This window comes from Mytilus edulis, chromosome 7, assembly GCF_963676685.1.
Source record: "Mytilus edulis chromosome 7, xbMytEdul2.2, whole genome shotgun sequence".
NCBI classification, from domain to species: Eukaryota; Metazoa; Mollusca; class Bivalvia; order Mytilida; family Mytilidae; genus Mytilus; species Mytilus edulis.
Genome location: NC_092350.1, coordinates 30,718,685 through 30,736,454, shown reverse-complemented (window position 1 = coordinate 30,736,454; position 17,770 = coordinate 30,718,685). Strand labels below are relative to the sequence as shown.

At 33.2% G+C, this 17,770-nt stretch overlaps 2 protein-coding genes across 2 annotated transcripts; both read right to left on the bottom strand.

Annotated features, from left to right (window-relative positions):
• Window positions 1–3,218: 3,218 nt before the first annotated feature.
• On the bottom strand, window positions 3,219–10,884 carry LOC139481236 (fatty acid-binding protein 1-like). The gene is made up of 4 exons (XM_071264409.1): window positions 10,726–10,884; window positions 7,967–8,142; window positions 7,276–7,392; window positions 3,219–3,544 (listed from the first exon to the last, which is right to left on the bottom strand). Exons 1-4 carry the CDS (start codon window positions 10,793–10,795, stop codon window positions 3,485–3,487), a joined length of 423 nt encoding a protein of 140 aa, XP_071120510.1. The 5' UTR covers window positions 10,796–10,884; the 3' UTR covers window positions 3,219–3,484.
• A 785-nt stretch (window positions 10,885–11,669) lies between these two features.
• LOC139483082 (uncharacterized) lies at window positions 11,670–12,899 on the bottom strand. Its single transcript, XM_071267113.1, has one exon. The coding sequence runs from the start codon at window positions 12,897–12,899 to the stop codon at window positions 11,670–11,672; it is 1,230 nt and encodes a 409-aa protein (XP_071123214.1).
• Window positions 12,900–17,770: the final 4,871 nt, after the last annotated feature.

Here is a 17,770-nt window from a genome sequence, read left to right as displayed (position 1 = left end):
TCTTGTAGCAAAGGTGAAGAATAATGGTGGCCTGAGGGCAGAATTATTTTCCTTAGGTCAAATGGGTATTTGATTGTTATGCTCATTTTATCGTTCATTAAAACGTTTTTATGATTCATTTAAGGTGATTCTAATTTCTTTACGAGGAACCAAAAACGGAGACCCCAGAAAACTATTAAGAACTCGTTACTTGAAAACTATTACGTTGCAACATAAATAAGACCGATCTAAGAACAACCTGAGAGAGCTTTGATTTACACTCTTTGACTGATGATCTTAGAATTATCTTATCTTCCCCTAATTCAATACTTATGACCTCTCTGAAATAAATTTCTTGTTACCGGCCCCTGGAATGTATTTATTATTTTTACAGATATTCCATTTCTGCAAATGACATGAACTAAAAAATAGTAAACGTAGTTCTACTTGAAAACACTAAACTTTAAATTAACAATATTTGAACTTTAAAGAGATTATTACATGTACAATATAAACAAAAAAAATCATTTTCTTGATACTTCCAAAATTATAATTGTATTTGTCTTGATGACAATGATCAATTAACATGATTAACAGGACATTGTACTGTGGGGAAAACACTCCGATTTTATTATTTTTAATTTTTTTTTTTTTTTTTAGCTGCAAATGTATTTTTCATTGTCTGACATACTATTTTTGATAGACTTAGACAATTACTGTGATTTGTATAACAGGAACCTCCAATGGAAGACATTTCTGAATTACTTACAATGTAACAGTAAACCATTTTAACGTTTCTTAAGGGGTTGCACTTACTTAAATTGAAAAGGTTTGTTGATGATAATGTTGATGATCAGGCACCGATTACCTTAGGACCTACATCAGCGGACCTTTCTTCCATCTGCTTATGACGATGGGAGTTTTTAACGACCTTGCAATTGGCTGGCTTTATACCCCTCGCACGGTCGGCAAAAAGGTTTTTAAAGCTAAGACTAGTTCGAATCTCAAACAAAATAATGAAAACAAAGATATGTATTAATCATGTCCACCGCTTATTTTCATGTAACCTTTTAACTATGAATTTCTAACAAAAAATGTAGTGTTAATTTCTATTAATCTTTAATTCTAAGAGGCACAACCCTTTACAGTTAGGATTCTAGTTCCTCAAAATTATCTCCCCATTCCGCCGTTCGTAAAAATGGAAGCGAATTGTTTGGATGACGGCTGCGCTGCCAATCTAGCTCTTGAAAGCCGATTAACTTATCCTAATAGCACCATTACGATCCTGATATGCCAGTTGTATTTTATTAGACAAATGTATCTGCTAGCTACATGTATTAGGCATCATGTAACTATGATCATAAACTTGCGACAATTCCACCTGTAAACCAATGAGACAATAGTTTTAAGTTGACTGGAAGCAAAAAAAAAATTGTTTGTTTCACCCTCAGCTGCCACTATATGTAATGCTAAAATTGAAAGAAAAAAATTGTTTTCAACTTGTCGCGAAAAAAATAGATTGTTTTTCGCCGCAGGCGAAAAAAAACGTTTGTACAGAAAAAAAACCATAGCCCCCCCAGAAAATCAAATGGTTGCTGCCTTACAAAGATCAATCTATAATCTTACTGTGAATTTGTTTTCCGGCGGAATTTATGCTTTGTATAGAAAAGATCCACTATGATTTGAACCTGCCACAATCAACTTTTTTATGAATAATTCTCTATTATATCATAATCTAAAAGTTTACAAATATCTCGAAGCTCCATACTATAAATAATTCAAGTAAAAACTCGTATATAAGATGCATAAAATAAAATAAAAACCCATCTTTATTACACTGTCAAAGCCCATAGAAACAGATGTACACAGTCCAAGTATACCAATTTTGCTTTTAACCTTCTCTAACAAAGAGTTCCGTTTCTTTAGTTTAATTTCAACTGGGTTTCCGCCTGTTTAAAAAAAAACGTCTCTCTAAATCTAAGTACATGCATTTATTAAGATGGGAGATAACTTACATGTGTGTGTGGCCAAACCTTTGTATGCATTAATGTCATTTTATCAATACTCAAGAACCCTCAATAGTCAAGTTCTGTAGTCACTGGACCATATGGAGGGGAATAAACTTATAATTTACATGCAACTACCTGGAAATTTCAAAAGTATGTTCTTGTTATAAAGTAGATATAGTTAGAAAATTACTGAAGTAAATAATGACTTTGTCCATAATTCGGTAGATATTATATTCATATGGAACCAACATGGGACATCGCATATAAAATATGGTGCAGCATTAGAAAGATGACTTGAGATAATTTGAAAAACCCATTTCAGACCAAAACCCTATTTAGATACCTGCAATTTTTAAACTTACCATGTACGGTAAAAAAATACTATATGCTTGAAATTATTGGCTTTCCACTGAAAGAACAAATTAAACTAGCTCGAGACCAAAAACCGTGTTATTCCCTCCCCGTAACCCTAAATCTCAGGCTGCCAACCTGTTCATGCATTTATATTCTTGTAATAGAAGGTTTTTTAAGAATGTCATATACATGTAGAATCCAAAATGCCATCAAAAGAAAACTTTGCTACAAATTGTATATCCAGAAGTTTACAATTATTAATATCCGCTTTAATATTATCATCAAGAGTAACATCCACTCTGTGTTTTTGTTAGATGTACCAGTATTTCTATTTGTATCCATCAGATGAATTAAGCTTTATCAAATGATTTGTATAGTTCGTTCTGATGTTGTACTGTTACACCACTGTCCAGAACTAAGACTAAGCGATATGGGCCTTTGCTCGTTGTTGAAGGCCGTATGATGACCTATAGTTGTTAATTTCTGTGGCATTTGATCTCTTGTGAAGAGTTGCATAAATGGCAATCATGCCACATCTGTTTTTGTATCACAGTTATATATAATTATCAAACGTGACGCGAAAGCTTCTGATCACTCCAAATTAAATACCTTATTGCATCCTCGGTCTCTGTTTTGGATTCATTTGTGCAGGGTCATAGTTTGTATGTCTAGTGCATGTTTGGGTGGAATGTTTTGTCTGTTTGTTTGTTCTTCTCTTTATAGGGATTTTGACTTTTGAATTGGTTGATTTTGCGTATTTTTTTCCCGGGGTATTTTTTCTTCCTTTGAAGCACACTGTTGAACTTTTACTCCAATGATATATGTACACTGAAGGAATTGCTTTAAGGTGTAATGAGAAAAAAATAAAATAAGAGATAACTATCTAAAGTTTTATTGCAAAGCTGCCAACAATTGTTTATTTACGACAAATATTCTAGTGGTTAAACTACAACAAAATTGATTGTCTTATCTTCGCAGAACACTTCTGTGCTCTTCTGTTCTTTTAAAAACTGTTTTGGTCGGTTTTTATTACACACATACATCTTGTGTTTACATTCATTAGGCATCCCAAGACGTTTTCACACATTCAAACAACACTTATGAATGACGTCCACTACCACTCCGTTTGTTTGTTCTTCAGACTATGTGCATCTCTCGAAAGTTTGGGTCATCTTTGTGCCACTTTCCAGGTCTTCAAAAACCTTAAATGACAATCAGTTGATATGACATCATTGTCGAAATTATTATGATTCATTCGTAATAGTTGATTAATAAATATTCATCATTTATGTTTCTTACACCAACATACGTCAGACACAGTAAAAGGTAATTAGTATATGATACAGCTATACAATAAAACTGGTTTTGTGGCAGATAATAAGGATAGTGCAATTTGTTTCAAAGATCAAATATAGTGACATTGTATACTTATTGACTGGGTATGAGTGGAATAGTAAGTGTATTTCCCCGAGGTGCGACTATTGCCCTGAGGCGAAGCCGACGGCAGTAGTTGTACTCCGAAGGGACAATAAACTTTCTATGTCACGAATATCAAATCAGTAAGTGTTTTATTATATCGAAGAAGACAACAGACAATAAATGGGGGTGGGGGGGGGGGGGGGATACATTATCGTTACATAAATAAAAAAAACAGAAACACAAGCATATTGTTTAACATTTACTTCATAAATATTCGAAAATGCTAAGGCTATGTTCTGCACTGACATCAAACTTAGAAAAAATAGTTAAACCGCGACGTCGTTACTCCCGAAGTATTTAAAACATCCTCCAATCACGCTGCTGCATTGGCAATTCCTCGAAATATAAATATGCTTGCGGTCAAATAGTTTCATCGTGGTCCAATAGTTAAAAGCTTGCAATTTGAAAAAATAGTCAAAATATTGTGTTCCTACTTTATATAGAAAATGATAATGATAAGTGAGGTATAATAAAATAGGTTATTAACTTTAGTTTTTACCAATGGGATGACTATTTGAATTTCGTGATGGGGTAGGGTGGAGTTGAGTGGTAAAATAATCCTAGAAACCAAACAAAATAATCTTTACCAAGACTCGTTCAAATAGAATATTCTTAAGATTAAAAACGACGGTGTTTCAATAAATCCTTATCAAGTAGATAGTTTAGGTACCGTATATGTAAAAACATAGCCGAAAGGAATTTGTGCCATACAGAATCCAATTACAAAAGTGTGAAATACAGATACAGTTTCACTTAATATATGAAAAAAAGCATTCGATAAAGCTTTATAGTGCTTCGCGATATCCATATTGAAAGTAAGATGTCATTTATATGGTTAGTTAATATTATTAAATAATGTTATATGTTATGATTGGCAATGAGACTATCCCCAAACAGATGGCTACAGAAGGGTTCATAAACATTAATGTCATGTGTTATGATTGGCAATGAGACTACCCCCATACAGATGGCTACAGAAGGGTTCATAAACATTAATGTCATGTGTTATGATTGGCAATGAGACTATCCCCATACAGATGGCTACAGAAGGGTTCATAAACATTAACGTGATGAGTTATGATTGGCAATGAGACTATCCCCATACAGATGGCTACAGAAGGGTTCATAAACATTAATGTCATGTGTTATGATTGGCAATGAGACTATCCCCATACAGATGGCTACAGAAGGGTTCATAAACATTAATGTCATGTGTTATGATTGGCAATGAGACTATCCCCATACAGATGGCTACAGAAGGGTTCATAAACATTAATGTCATGTGTTATGATTGGCAATGAGACTATCTCCATACAGATGGCCACAGAAGGGTTCATAAACATTAACGTGATGTGTTATGATTGGCAATGAGACTATCCCCATACAGATGGCTACAGAAGGGTTCATAAACATTAATGTGATGTGGTATGATTGGTAATGAGACTATCTCCATACAGATGGCCACAGAAGGGTTCATAAACATTAATGTGATGTGTTATGATTGGCAATGAGACTATCCCCATACAGATGGCTACAGAAGGGTTCATAAACATTAATGTCATGTGTTATGATTGGTAATGAGACTATCCCCAAACAGATGGCCACAGAAGGATTCATAAACATTAACGTGATGAGTTATGATTGGTAATGAGACTATCCCCATACAGATGGCTACAGAAGGGTTCATAAACATCAATGTTATGTGTTATGATTGGTAATGAGACTATCTCCATACAGATGGCTACAGGAGGTTCATAAACATTAACGTGATGAGTTATGATTGGTAATGAGACTATCTCCATACAGATGGCTACAGAAGGGTTCATAAACATTAATGTGATGTGTTATGATTGGTAATGAGACTATCCCCTTACAGATGGCTACAGGAGGTTCATAAACATTAACGTGATGAGTTATGATTGGTAATGAGACTATCTCCATACAGATGGCTACAGAAGGGTTCATAAACATTAATGTGATGTGGTATGATTGGTAATGAGACTATCCCCTTACAGATGGCTACAGAAGGGTTCATAAACATTAATGTCATGTGTTATGATTGGTAATGAGACTATCCCCTTACAGATGGCTACAGAAGGGTTCATAAACATTAATGTGATGTGGTATGATTGGTAATGAGACTATCTCCATACAGATGGCTACAGAAGGGTTCATAAACATTAACGTCATGTGTTATGATTGGCAATGAGACTATCCCCTTACAGATGGCTACAGAAGGGTTCATAAACATTAATGTGATGTGGTATGATTGGTAATGAGACTATCCCCTTACAGATGGCTACAGAAGGGTTCATAAACATTAATGTCATGTGTTATGATTGGTAATGAGACTATCCCCTTACAGATGGCTACAGAAGGGTTCATAAACATTAACGTGATGTGTTATGATTGGTAATGAGACTATCCCCATACAGATGGCTACAGAAGGGTTCATAAACATGAATGTGATGTGTTATGATTGGTAATGAGACTATCCCCTTACAGATGGCTACAGAAGGGTTCATAAACATTAACGTGATGTGTTATGATTGGTAATGAGACTATCCCCATACAGATGGCTACAGAAGGGTTCATAAACATGAATGTGATGTGTTATAATTGGTACTGAGAATATCCCCTTACAGATGGCTACAGAAGGGTTCATAAACATTAATGTGATGTGGTATGATTGGTAATGATACTATCTCCATACAGATTGCTACAGAAGGGTTCATAAACATTAACGTCATGTGTTATGATTGGCAATGAGACTATCCCCTTACAGATGGCTACAGAAGGGTTCATAAACATGAATGTGATGTGTTATGATTGGTAATGAGACTATCCCCTTACAGATGGCTACAGGAGGTTCATAAACATTAACGTGATGTGTTATGATTGGCAATGAGACTATCCCCAAACAGATGGCTACAGAAGGGTTCATAAACATTAATGTGATGTGGTATGATTGGTAATGAGATTATCCCCTTACAGGTGGCTACAGAAGGGTTCATAAACATTAATGTCATGTGTTATAATTGGTACTGAGAATATCCTCATACAGATGGCTACAGAAGGGTTCATAAACATTAATGTGATGTGGTATGATTGGTAATGAGACTATCCCCATACAGATGGCTACAGAAGGGTTCATAAACATTAATGTGATGTGGTATGATTGGTAATGAGATTATCCCCTTACAGGTGGCTACAGAAGGGTTCATAAACATTAATGTCATGTGTTATAATTGGTACTGAGAATATCCCCATACAGATGGCTACAGAAGGGTTCATAAACATTAACGTGATGTGTTATGATTGGTAATGAGACTATCCCCATACAGATGGCTGCAGAAGGGTTCATAAACATTAATGTCATGTGTTATGATTGGTAATGAGACTATTCCCATACAGATTGCTGCAGAAGGGTTCATAAACATTAATGAATACTTACTGCTGTCATTTTATTTCCTTCAACTTTTCGAACAAGTTTTACATTTTTCCAACCACCTGGTAGTTCCATTTTTTCCAATACAGTTATTTGGGAATCCGAGTCAATTTTGAGAGTAAGCTAAAATACAAAAAAAATATGAAGATCGTAAAAAGGTTATTTATTTTCAAGCGAATAGCTCATTTACAAGGTGTCATATATAGAAATGGGAGCGGAGCGACAATTGGATTATATTTTCACGTTCTCGCGTACTTAATTATAATCCTGGGGGGAGGAGGACAAACTTTTTGTTTTCACTTTCCGTTTTAAACTTTTTTCTTGTGCTACAGTACCTTAAACTGAATTTACTAATCAATGTGTGCTTAACGTCCATTCTGGAAAAAAATAATATTCAAAGTCGGCAAAGTGGTTTTATGCTTTACCTCCGTGGTGCATACCGGACAAAAAACCATTAGATTCCGGTTTTACATGACCTGAAATTAATTACAAACCTTCATACCATCACTTATTTGTTTGATCAACTGAATATCATAGATCATATTTGTAAATGAACAAATTTGTTAACAGTCTCCAATTCCTCAATCTTGCATAGAAAATAGTAAAATCACAAAAATATTAAACTCCGAGGAAAATTCAAAAAGGAAAGTCCATAATCAAACGACAAAATCAAAAGCTCAAACACATTAAAAGATACCTTAAGACCTTGTCCAAATGAGTTTTTCGTCACCAATTCTTTCCCTTCTTCGTATGTATTAGTTGTTTTAGGTGTGTTGTCTGATTGATTTGTAATTGAAAACTTATCTCCATCTTTGGTGAATTCAAATGTCCATTTAGATTCTTTGAACTTTTTAATACCTTCATCTGTATAGCCTGAAAGTTCATTTTACATGTATATTCAACACGTTAAAAAATATAAGAGACAAAACAAACATATTAACTATTTGGAAAACTTAAACTAGGATTTCGTTAAATACAGTTGTCATTCTACTGATTTTATATCTTTAATTTGTAACCGGCAATCTTCTTTGGCAACAAATACAAAAATTATTTGGTCGTCATCGTAAATTAATCCCTATATAGTAAATTGACAAAGATTCTTAAATTACTATTTAAACCTTAACTGTCTTCATTTAACGTCTACAATGATATCGTATTTGTTTCTTATGTAGTATCTAAAATCCGTTCCCTTTTCATGAATGTGACCTACCGAATCAGACTATTTACCGATTTTGTAATAACATGAGCAACACGACAGGTGTCACATGTTAAGCAGGATCTGCTGACACTTCTATAGCACCGGTACCTGAGATAACCCCCAGTTATTTGTTGGGTTCGTGTTGCTTAGTCTTTAGTTTTCTATGTTGTGTCTAGTGTACTTTTATTCGTCTAGGTTTTTTTTCTTTTTCGGCGTTGGAATTTTTGTTTCGATCTATGAGTTTGCAGGTCCCTCTGGTATCTGTCGCACCTCTTTTTTAAATAATATTATTGATGGTTTTGTTTTGTCTTAAGTTATGACTTATGGTGAATACAACTTTGGAATTGAGGGACATTGTTTCACAAGTTTTGAATTCATGCTATTCCCACTACTTTCAATTTAATGTGAGCGTGGGTATAGCTTACCTGCACTCACTATTATTTTGACTGAAAATGGGAATACATCATTTTAACGTTGAGTGAATTCAAATAAAATTGAGAAAGGAAATGGGGAATGTGTCAAAGCGACAACAACCCGACCACAGAGCAGACAACAGCCGAAGGCCACCAATGGGTCTTCAAAGTAGCGAGAATTCCTGCACCCGTAGGTGTCCTTCAGCTGGCCCCTAAAAATATGCATACTAGTACAGTAATAATGGACGTCATACTTAACTCCGAATTATACACAAGAAACTAAAATTAAAAATCATACAAGACTAACAAAGGCCAGAGGCTCCTGACTTGGGACAGGCGCAAAATTGCGGCGGGGTTAAACATGTTTATGAGATCTCAACCCTCCCCCTATACCTCTAGCCAATGTAGAAAAGTAAACGCATAACAATACGACCATTAAAATTCAGTTCAAGTGAAGTCCGAATCCGATGTCAAAAGATGTAACAAAAGAAAATAAATAAAATGACAATAATACACAAATAACAACAGACTACTAGCAGTTAACTGACATGCCAGCTTCAGACCTCAATTAAACTGATTGAAAGATTATGTCTTCATCATATGAATATCAGGCACAATCCCTCCCGTTAGGGGTTTAGGATCATACTATCATAAAATATATGAGAAGAACATAACCCATGTCATGCCAATAACGGTTTAAAAAAAAATGTGTTTAGTTCCGATGCAAAGACCCTATAAGTGAATCAATATTAAAGCCAAAATATGCAATCTTTAATGACCTGACAACAGTATCGTAACTATATCTCTTCTTAATAAGTCTTCTTAAAGGTTTTGTAAGCTTTTGAGGTGAATATTGACATTTTTGTGCTTTGTTAAAAATATTACCATAAAAGATTGGATGTGAAATACCTGAACGTATAAGATGTCTGCATGTTGAGTTATATTTACGAAATATTTCCTTATACCGGTGATAACATTTAGTAAATGTTCTGACCAGTTTGTGATATCGAGAACCCTGGTGTAATAATTTTTCAGTAATACATAAATTTCTCTCGCTAAAATCTAATACGTTGTTACATACACGAGCGAATCTTAAAAATTGAGATATATAAACACCATAAGATGGTGACAAGGGAACGTCACCATCTAAAAATGGATAATTAACGATATGAAATAAAAAAATCATCTGTTTTATCATAAATTTTTGTATTAAGCTTCCCGTTAATGATATAGATATCAAGATTGAGGAAAGGGCAGTGGTCATTGTTAGTATTAGCTTTATTGAAAGTAAGTTCAACAGGACTGAAAGTATATATCTAGACTTAAGATTATGTCCTAGTAGTATCAATGACATAGCCCCAGTGATAATTAATCATTTTATTTTTCTCTTCTCCTTTTGACATTTAGATTTCTTGTAGCAGTACTGTGATGGGGCGATATCTTTTTGCGCCAAAAAGTAACCCGTCTGTGCCACAACTTAATTCCGCCAATACTTTTTATACATAAAACATATTAAACTTTTTAAGTATTTTGAGCGATCATATTACTTTAGATAACAAATTATTTTATATGATATTTATTTTAGTAACAATATTTGCCTTTAATTATTATTCTGAGCATACTCACTGCTGTTACTTGTACTTTGGTTATTTGTGTCTTTAAAAGTCTTGTGTTAGTTGTATTTGATGCTTTTTGTCGTTCTGAGGACTCAAGTCAATTTTAAATTATTGTGGCTTTATATTTGATAGAAAATACAATAATATGATAAGACCGAAACGAGTGTTCGTAACTATTCAGGACATACGCAAATATGCAGAATAAATATAAAATAAAACACAAACTTACCCAAAACTTTTCCTACAGCTTCGGCATTATTTATAGATACTGAATTCCATTTTCCTAAAAATTGCGCCATATCGAAATAGTATGTAGAGGTTAACCTGGCGTGCTGGTTGAATATTTGTGTGTTATTCAGTGGCTTTACGTTTCTTTTATATACTAGATACACTCGCCATTAATCAATATACATGGATAGTTACAAAGTAAACTGAATCATTATAAAGTAGAACATTCTAAAATATGACCTGCAAAAGGTAGAATTTCTATTCAATATACAAGTTGAAAATATAATTGAAATGGGTTACGCTAAATTTTAAGTAGAACGTTCTCATACTTATTCTACAGAAAAGTAGAATGTCCTTTAATTTAATAATTTAATAAAGTAGAACATTCTAAAATATGACCTGCAAAAGGTAGAATTTCTATTCAATATACAAGTTGAAAAATCAATTTAAATGGGTTACGCTAAATTTTAAGTAGAACGTTCTCATACTTATTCTACAGAAAAGTAGAATGTCCTTTAATTTATGCAACAATAATATGAAATAGAATTCTTATTTTCAATCAAATTAGTTTTATTTTAATCTAAGTTTGTCCCGCAAAATGAGTAATTCAAAAGAATTAGGGAACCTTGCTATACTGTTACTACAATATGAAAGTTCAAGTAACACGTAGTACTACATGAAGTAGTAACATATATTACTATTAACGATTTATATTGCCACAAAAATGCCTTTTAGCGTAAAATATAATAGAATAGAATAGAATAGAATATTTTAATATTAAAGTGCAACCTGAATTATAACAAAAATTACATTCATATATACAAGTAATTTTCAGCCAGCCAAATAGGCTTATGATGCACTGTACATTAATTGTGTATCATTATTGAAAATAAAATAAATAAATAAATATAGTTCAAATTTACACGCAAATTATAGCAAGGCACGTTAACAGTTGATTCTAGATTGTCTGATGGTAAAACAGTTCAAAATAAAGTTAGAAACAAGCTTGCTGTAATTACAAAATAAATGTTTTAATTTGATGTTTGCTGGTAGCGTAGTTAAGTCTATGTTGTACTTATCTCGGATATCATTAAATAATGTTGTTCGTAATTGTTCATAGCGTTCACAAAACAGCAAGAGATGGGATTCGTCCTCTATTGATTGAGACTTGCACATTTTACAAAGGCGTTGGTCAAGTGGCACATTACGAAATCTGCCCTTTTCGATTTCTAAATGTAAAGTTCCGCTTCGCATCCGGGCTATCACTGATCGTTGTTGTCTTGATAAACACTTTTTCAAGTATGGCTCTACATTGTAGTCAGCTTTAATGTTTTTATATGTTCGTAATTTAGGCATATCTTCCAGTGCTTTTAGCCATTCCTGTTGATGCAGTTCAACGAGTTTGTTCTTAACACAAGATACGATATGAGCCGTTGGTTGTCGTTCTGAGTTTTGATTGAAATACACATCGTGTAGACCACATTTAGTCATTATTTTTTTTACATCATTACTCCATGTTCTTTTATATCTGTTGGAAATGTTGAAATCCCACATAAAAGTTTTGCGACACAGCCTATATTCAGGAATTTCACAAAGTCTACACCATAGTTTTATCATGTTACATTGAGTTTTCATGTGTATAGGAGTCCAGCCTGTATCTCCTGTGATAGCCGGGAGAGGAGCGTGCTTGCCAACTCCCAAAAATGTCCGTATGGCTCTGTATTGTAATCTTTCTAGCGGATTGTACTTCTTAAATCCCCATACAGCAGATGCGTATTCAAGTATCGGCGACACTGTACTGTCATAGATTTTGGTGTAAGTATCATAGTCCATGTTTCCCATATTATAGTATTTTGAAGTTAATGATCCTAGAGCTCTGCTGCCTGCGGTAAGTAATTCATGCGTTGTAGTTGTAAAATCGGTATGTTCACAGATGACTAGGCCAAGATAGCGATATTTTGAGGTAAGTTCCAATGTTTTATCACCAAACATAAAAGTATGACCGCACTGGTTAACAGTAGTTTTCCGAATGTGCATAACTTTAGATTTGTCGTAATTAACTGTCATTAAATGATCCTTTGTCCATTTGTGCAAAGAGTCAAGTTGCGATTGTAGTCCATCAGCACTGTCAGACATAATAACTGAATCGTCGGCATACAAGAGACAGCTTACCATATCGTCTCCTAATAGAAACAGAAATATTTGTTTTGCGATGACATCATCGATTCTCTTATCTATCCAAGTTCATGTCAGTAACCGATAAATATACCATATATAAAAAGGTCTGATAAATGATTTGTTAATATGGAATTTTCTCTTCAATTATTATTTATCTTTGAAAACCACATCAACTAAAAGGGTCCTACCTTCTTAAAACACTTTTGCTGAGTTTTTTAGAAAATAGTTTTCTTCATTTTTTACCATCTAATAATACCAATAGACAATCTTTAACCGGTTTTCTGTATGACAGATGCGTAATTTACATGCAATACAGATTGAAATCTGCTAAAAACTATTGCAAAATCTAAGGAGCTCACCTATGATCTTCTTAAATTATAATTTCGTATTAAAAGCTAGATCTCAAATTTTAAAATACTCGTGGTAACTTATTGAAATCTCTATCACGAATTATTGTATCGAGCGAAAACAAATCTGGGTCACAAACCAAAACCGTGTAAAATACATCAACTATAAGAGGGAAACAGCGAAACATCATAAACACTGAACTGACACAAACAAACTGACGCCATTATTCATATAAACGGACTCTTTGATAACAATTGCAATATTTCTGTCTTGATACAATACATTTTAAGAAAAATTGTCACTTGAACCTGGTTTTATAGCTACCTAAACCTAAATAACGCTAAAATGACAAAATTACATATGACAGTATACTAATATTATACAATTTAACACAAGAAGACACAGGACAGATAAATACACAAATAAATAATATAGTAACTGTAGTTCATTTAAACATGTAAACTACAGAATAAAAGCAGACATGTTCCATGCATTTACGACAGTATAACAGGATACCACAATAGAATTATAAACTGTGCATCACACATTGTCACAAAAATGATTCAACGCCATCACAAAAAGTGACCTTTTTTGTGACGTTTATTTTATCGCTGGTTAATTTCTAAAAAGAGAATATAAAAGTGGAATTGAGTTTGTAATAGGGATATTCAATATATTTACATGACCCGAAAATGTTAAAAAAATTATGCCAAACTCGAAGAATCGACCAACATAATGGGTTTGTTTAACGGAAAATGGATCATACTAATATGGATATATATACTTGTGAAAAATGGTATTTCACCTTGTAATCGACCATACGCTTAGAAAGAAAGAAAATAGACCAATAGCAAGAACCTCAATTTTGACTACCTTAAAGGGGCACTAGCTACGAGATATATAAAAATCTAAAGTTTGATTTTTTTTGTTCAATCAATAATGAAAGTGAAATAGTGAAATAACAATTCGCTTTTTGCAGCCAAAAAGGGTTAATTTTGTCAAATTACGCTAAGAAACATTGATAATTAGTTATTCACTTACAAGTGAACGAGTCAACCTCTTTAAATCCGTATTCATGTGAACTTCAATTTAACCCCTAGCTAGAGATTGACAACGCATGCATTATACGTGTACTGGTTATTTAAAGAAAAAGAATGTCAACAATGAAAGTGAAACTGCGGTAAATCATTTGATTACTAATTCGATGCACATAAAATCATTCTTATACGGTTAAAAGCAATGAGAAACATCTATTTTTAATCTATAAAATAAAACCAAACAGACCTATAAAAATCCAATTGCACGTGTTGGTTTAATCTATTCATATCTTTATTGATGTTTTAATTACATCGCTTATATGGTCATCTGAGGCAAAATCGATAGTTAATTAGATAGCGTCTGGACTGAAATACACACGAAACGAACCTATTTATGTTCTTCTTCGCTGTACTCATACGAACATAAAAATTGTCTTAATAATACGTAAATAAAACAAAAAGCAATTTGGGATGAGAAATTGTACTGATCAGTTTAATTATATATAAATATACTACATAAATAAATGATTTGGAAAATACATTGAAGGTATAAAAAGTCATGAGAATTCCGAATGCAATTAGGTTATATCCGGGCACTCTGGTTCTAAACCTTGGTTCCATCTGGGTTTTCTGGTTCTGAACCTTGGTTCTTTGGTTCGAAACCATGGTAACTGGTTCAACATCCGGGTTGTTTGGTTAAGGCAACCCAACTTCTTGGTTCCATCTTGGTTCTATTCTAGAACATTCTAATGTTGCCGTTGATCATAACAGAAGATAACCGCAAGTCTCCGAATAAAAAGGTAAAGTAGGTCAAAGACGCTAAAATTATTTTATAACATTAAACATTTTAGCATCGACGGTAAAGGAAGCTATAAGGTATTTATCTTCTCATTTTAATTATTTTGATAAGAAAACTAGATAAAAATAAAGCATCGTATATATTTTTAAAACAAACCGAAGTATACAGTACATCGAACATCTTTTTATTTAATTCAGTCATGCTGTTTTCTTTTTTTTCCTTTACTCATCCCTTATTTACGTAAATATGTCTAGACAGTGGCGGATCCAGAACTTTTCCTAAGGGGGCCCGCTTCATTCATGCTTCAATGATTCCCTATATAATCAACCAAATTTCCCCCACAAAGGGTTTGGGGGGCGCCCCCTGGATCCACCTATGCTAAAAGTTTTAAAACCACCCAATTAGGACATGTTGTTTATATGGCTAACGATATGTGCATCTAGCCACTTGACCAGTTGACGACTTGCATATATATTTGATTGCACATTTATTATCAAGTTCGACTGAATTTTATTTAATGGATTTTTAATAATGTCAGATTTGAAAGAAATACATGTGAAGTATATGTTAGAAATCTTTTTGTTCAAAACAGAATGTTAAAAGACATATAAAGGAAAGTTATGATCAATAAGTTGGTAAGTACTGTGATAGATATTTGACATAAATATTGGACATAGCTGACGTTACAAATATTAATTAAATACTTTATAGTTGTTAAAGTCTGTGTCATTTTGGTCTTTTGTGGATAGTTGTCTCATTGGCAACCATACCACATCTTCTTTTTTATATCTTCAACAAAGCGAGAAAATCCCTCTTCCAAAGGCGGGCTCTTAACAAAATATGTACCAGTTCAAACTTCAAATTATAAAATCAACTTACAATTAAAAATATACAAGACTAACAAAAACCAGAGACTCCTGACTTGACGTCAATGTAATCATACCAAGAGACAAACTCCGGACAGTGATCGTTTCCGTTCCGGAACTGTTTTCCCTTACTCCATCAATGAAATCTGAAATGAGAAAAATTTAACCCCCCCCATTTTTTTTTCACATCCCCCTTTCCCTTTTTCCAAAACTGATCTCAATTCAAATTTCTAATAATGGAGTTTGCAACAATAACTACTCATTTAAATACATCATAAAATATTAAAATGTAAAATAAAGTGCTTGTTATCACTGAATGGTAAAGATTGTTTTAATTTATCAGTTGGTAGTAAAAGTGAATATACATTGTATATTGTATAAAACAATGATTTAAGTTGATTCAACTACTATTCTGGACAAAGAAAGATAACTCCAATTGAAATATCAATTATATATATTGTATAAAACAATGATTTAAGTTGATTCAACTACTATTCTGGACAAAGAAAGATAACTCCAATTGAAATTGCAATTAGATATTTCTTGCTATTGTGCAATACTGTGCAATTGGAAATATTTGCTATTGCACAATACTGTGCAATTGAAGATTTCTTGCTATTGCGCAATACTGTGCAATTGAAGATTTCTTGCTATTGCTGAATACTGTACATTTTTAGATTCAGCATATCAAAGAACCCCAAGGATTCAATTTTTGTTAAATCAAACTAAGTTTAATTTTGGACCCTTTGGACCTTAATGTAGACCAATTTGAAAACGGGACCAAAAATTAAGAATCTACATACACAGTTAGATTCGGCATATCAAAGAACCCCAATTATTCAATTTTTGATGAAATCAAACAAAGTTTAATTTTGAACCCTTTGGGCCCCTTATTCCTAAACTGTTGGGACCAAAACTCCCAAAATCAAACCCAACCTTCCTTTTATGGTCATAAACCTTGTGTTTAAATTTCATAGATTTCTATTTACTTATACTAAAGTTATTGTGCGAAAACCAAGAATAATGCTTATTTGGGCTCTTTTTTGGCCCCTAATTCCTCAACTGTTGGAACCAAAACTCCCAAAATCAATCCCAACCTTCCTTTTGTAGTCATAAACCTTGTGTCAAAATTTCATAGATTTCTATTTACTTAAACTAAAGTTATAGTGCGAAAACCAAGAAAATGCTTATTTGGGCCCTTTTTGGCCCCTTATTCCTAAAATGTTGGGACCAAAACTCCCAAAATCAATTCCAACCTTCCTTTTGTGATCATAAACCTTGTGTTAAAATTTCATAGATTTCTATTCACTTTTACTAAAGTTAGAGTGCGAAAACTAAAAGTATTCGGACGACGACGATGACACCAACGTGATACCAATATACGACCAAAATTTTTTTAATTTTTGCGGTCGTATAAAAAATATTATGTTTTTAATTCATGTTTCTTAAATTTATGCAATTCCAAACATAATGGGGTTTTTTGGAATAGTTTATATTCTTGGACAAAAAATAGTCCTTTAATGCCCTTCTCCTTTGCTTTGAACAATTTCTCATGAAATTTTAACACAAAATTAAGATTGAGTTCCCTTTATAAGTAATGTTTTGGAGTCAAAAGTTGCAGGACCTATCAGATTTAGGGTATTTTTCACATCTATTAAGCTTGAGTGTGCTTAGAGTAAATAATCTAGATCTATACTAAGTGTCTTTCAGTTGTTTGTATGTAATAGTACCTGACCATGCCCCCTTTTTCTTGGTTTTATTTATTTCTACTTGTATCCATCTCATGATGAGTTAAGATTTAAGTCTTTTTCAACTGAA

Excerpts from the sequence above, each read along its gene's own strand:
- LOC139481236 (XM_071264409.1), bottom strand. The coding sequence starts at position 10,795 with ATGGCGCAATTTTTAGGAAAATGGAATTCAGTATCTATAAATAATGCC. Across the intron at positions 7,393-7,966 it reads CATTTGGACAAGGTCTTAAG|CTTACTCTCAAAATTGACTC; the intron begins GTATCTTTTAAT and ends TTTGTATTTTAG. Across the intron at positions 3,545-7,275 it reads AAGGAAATAAAATGACAGCA|GTTTTTGAAGACCTGGAAAG; the intron begins GTAAGTATTCAT and ends TTGTCATTTAAG.
- LOC139483082 (XM_071267113.1), bottom strand. The coding sequence starts at position 12,899 with ATGGTAAGCTGTCTCTTGTATGCCGACGATTCAGTTATTATGTCTGAC.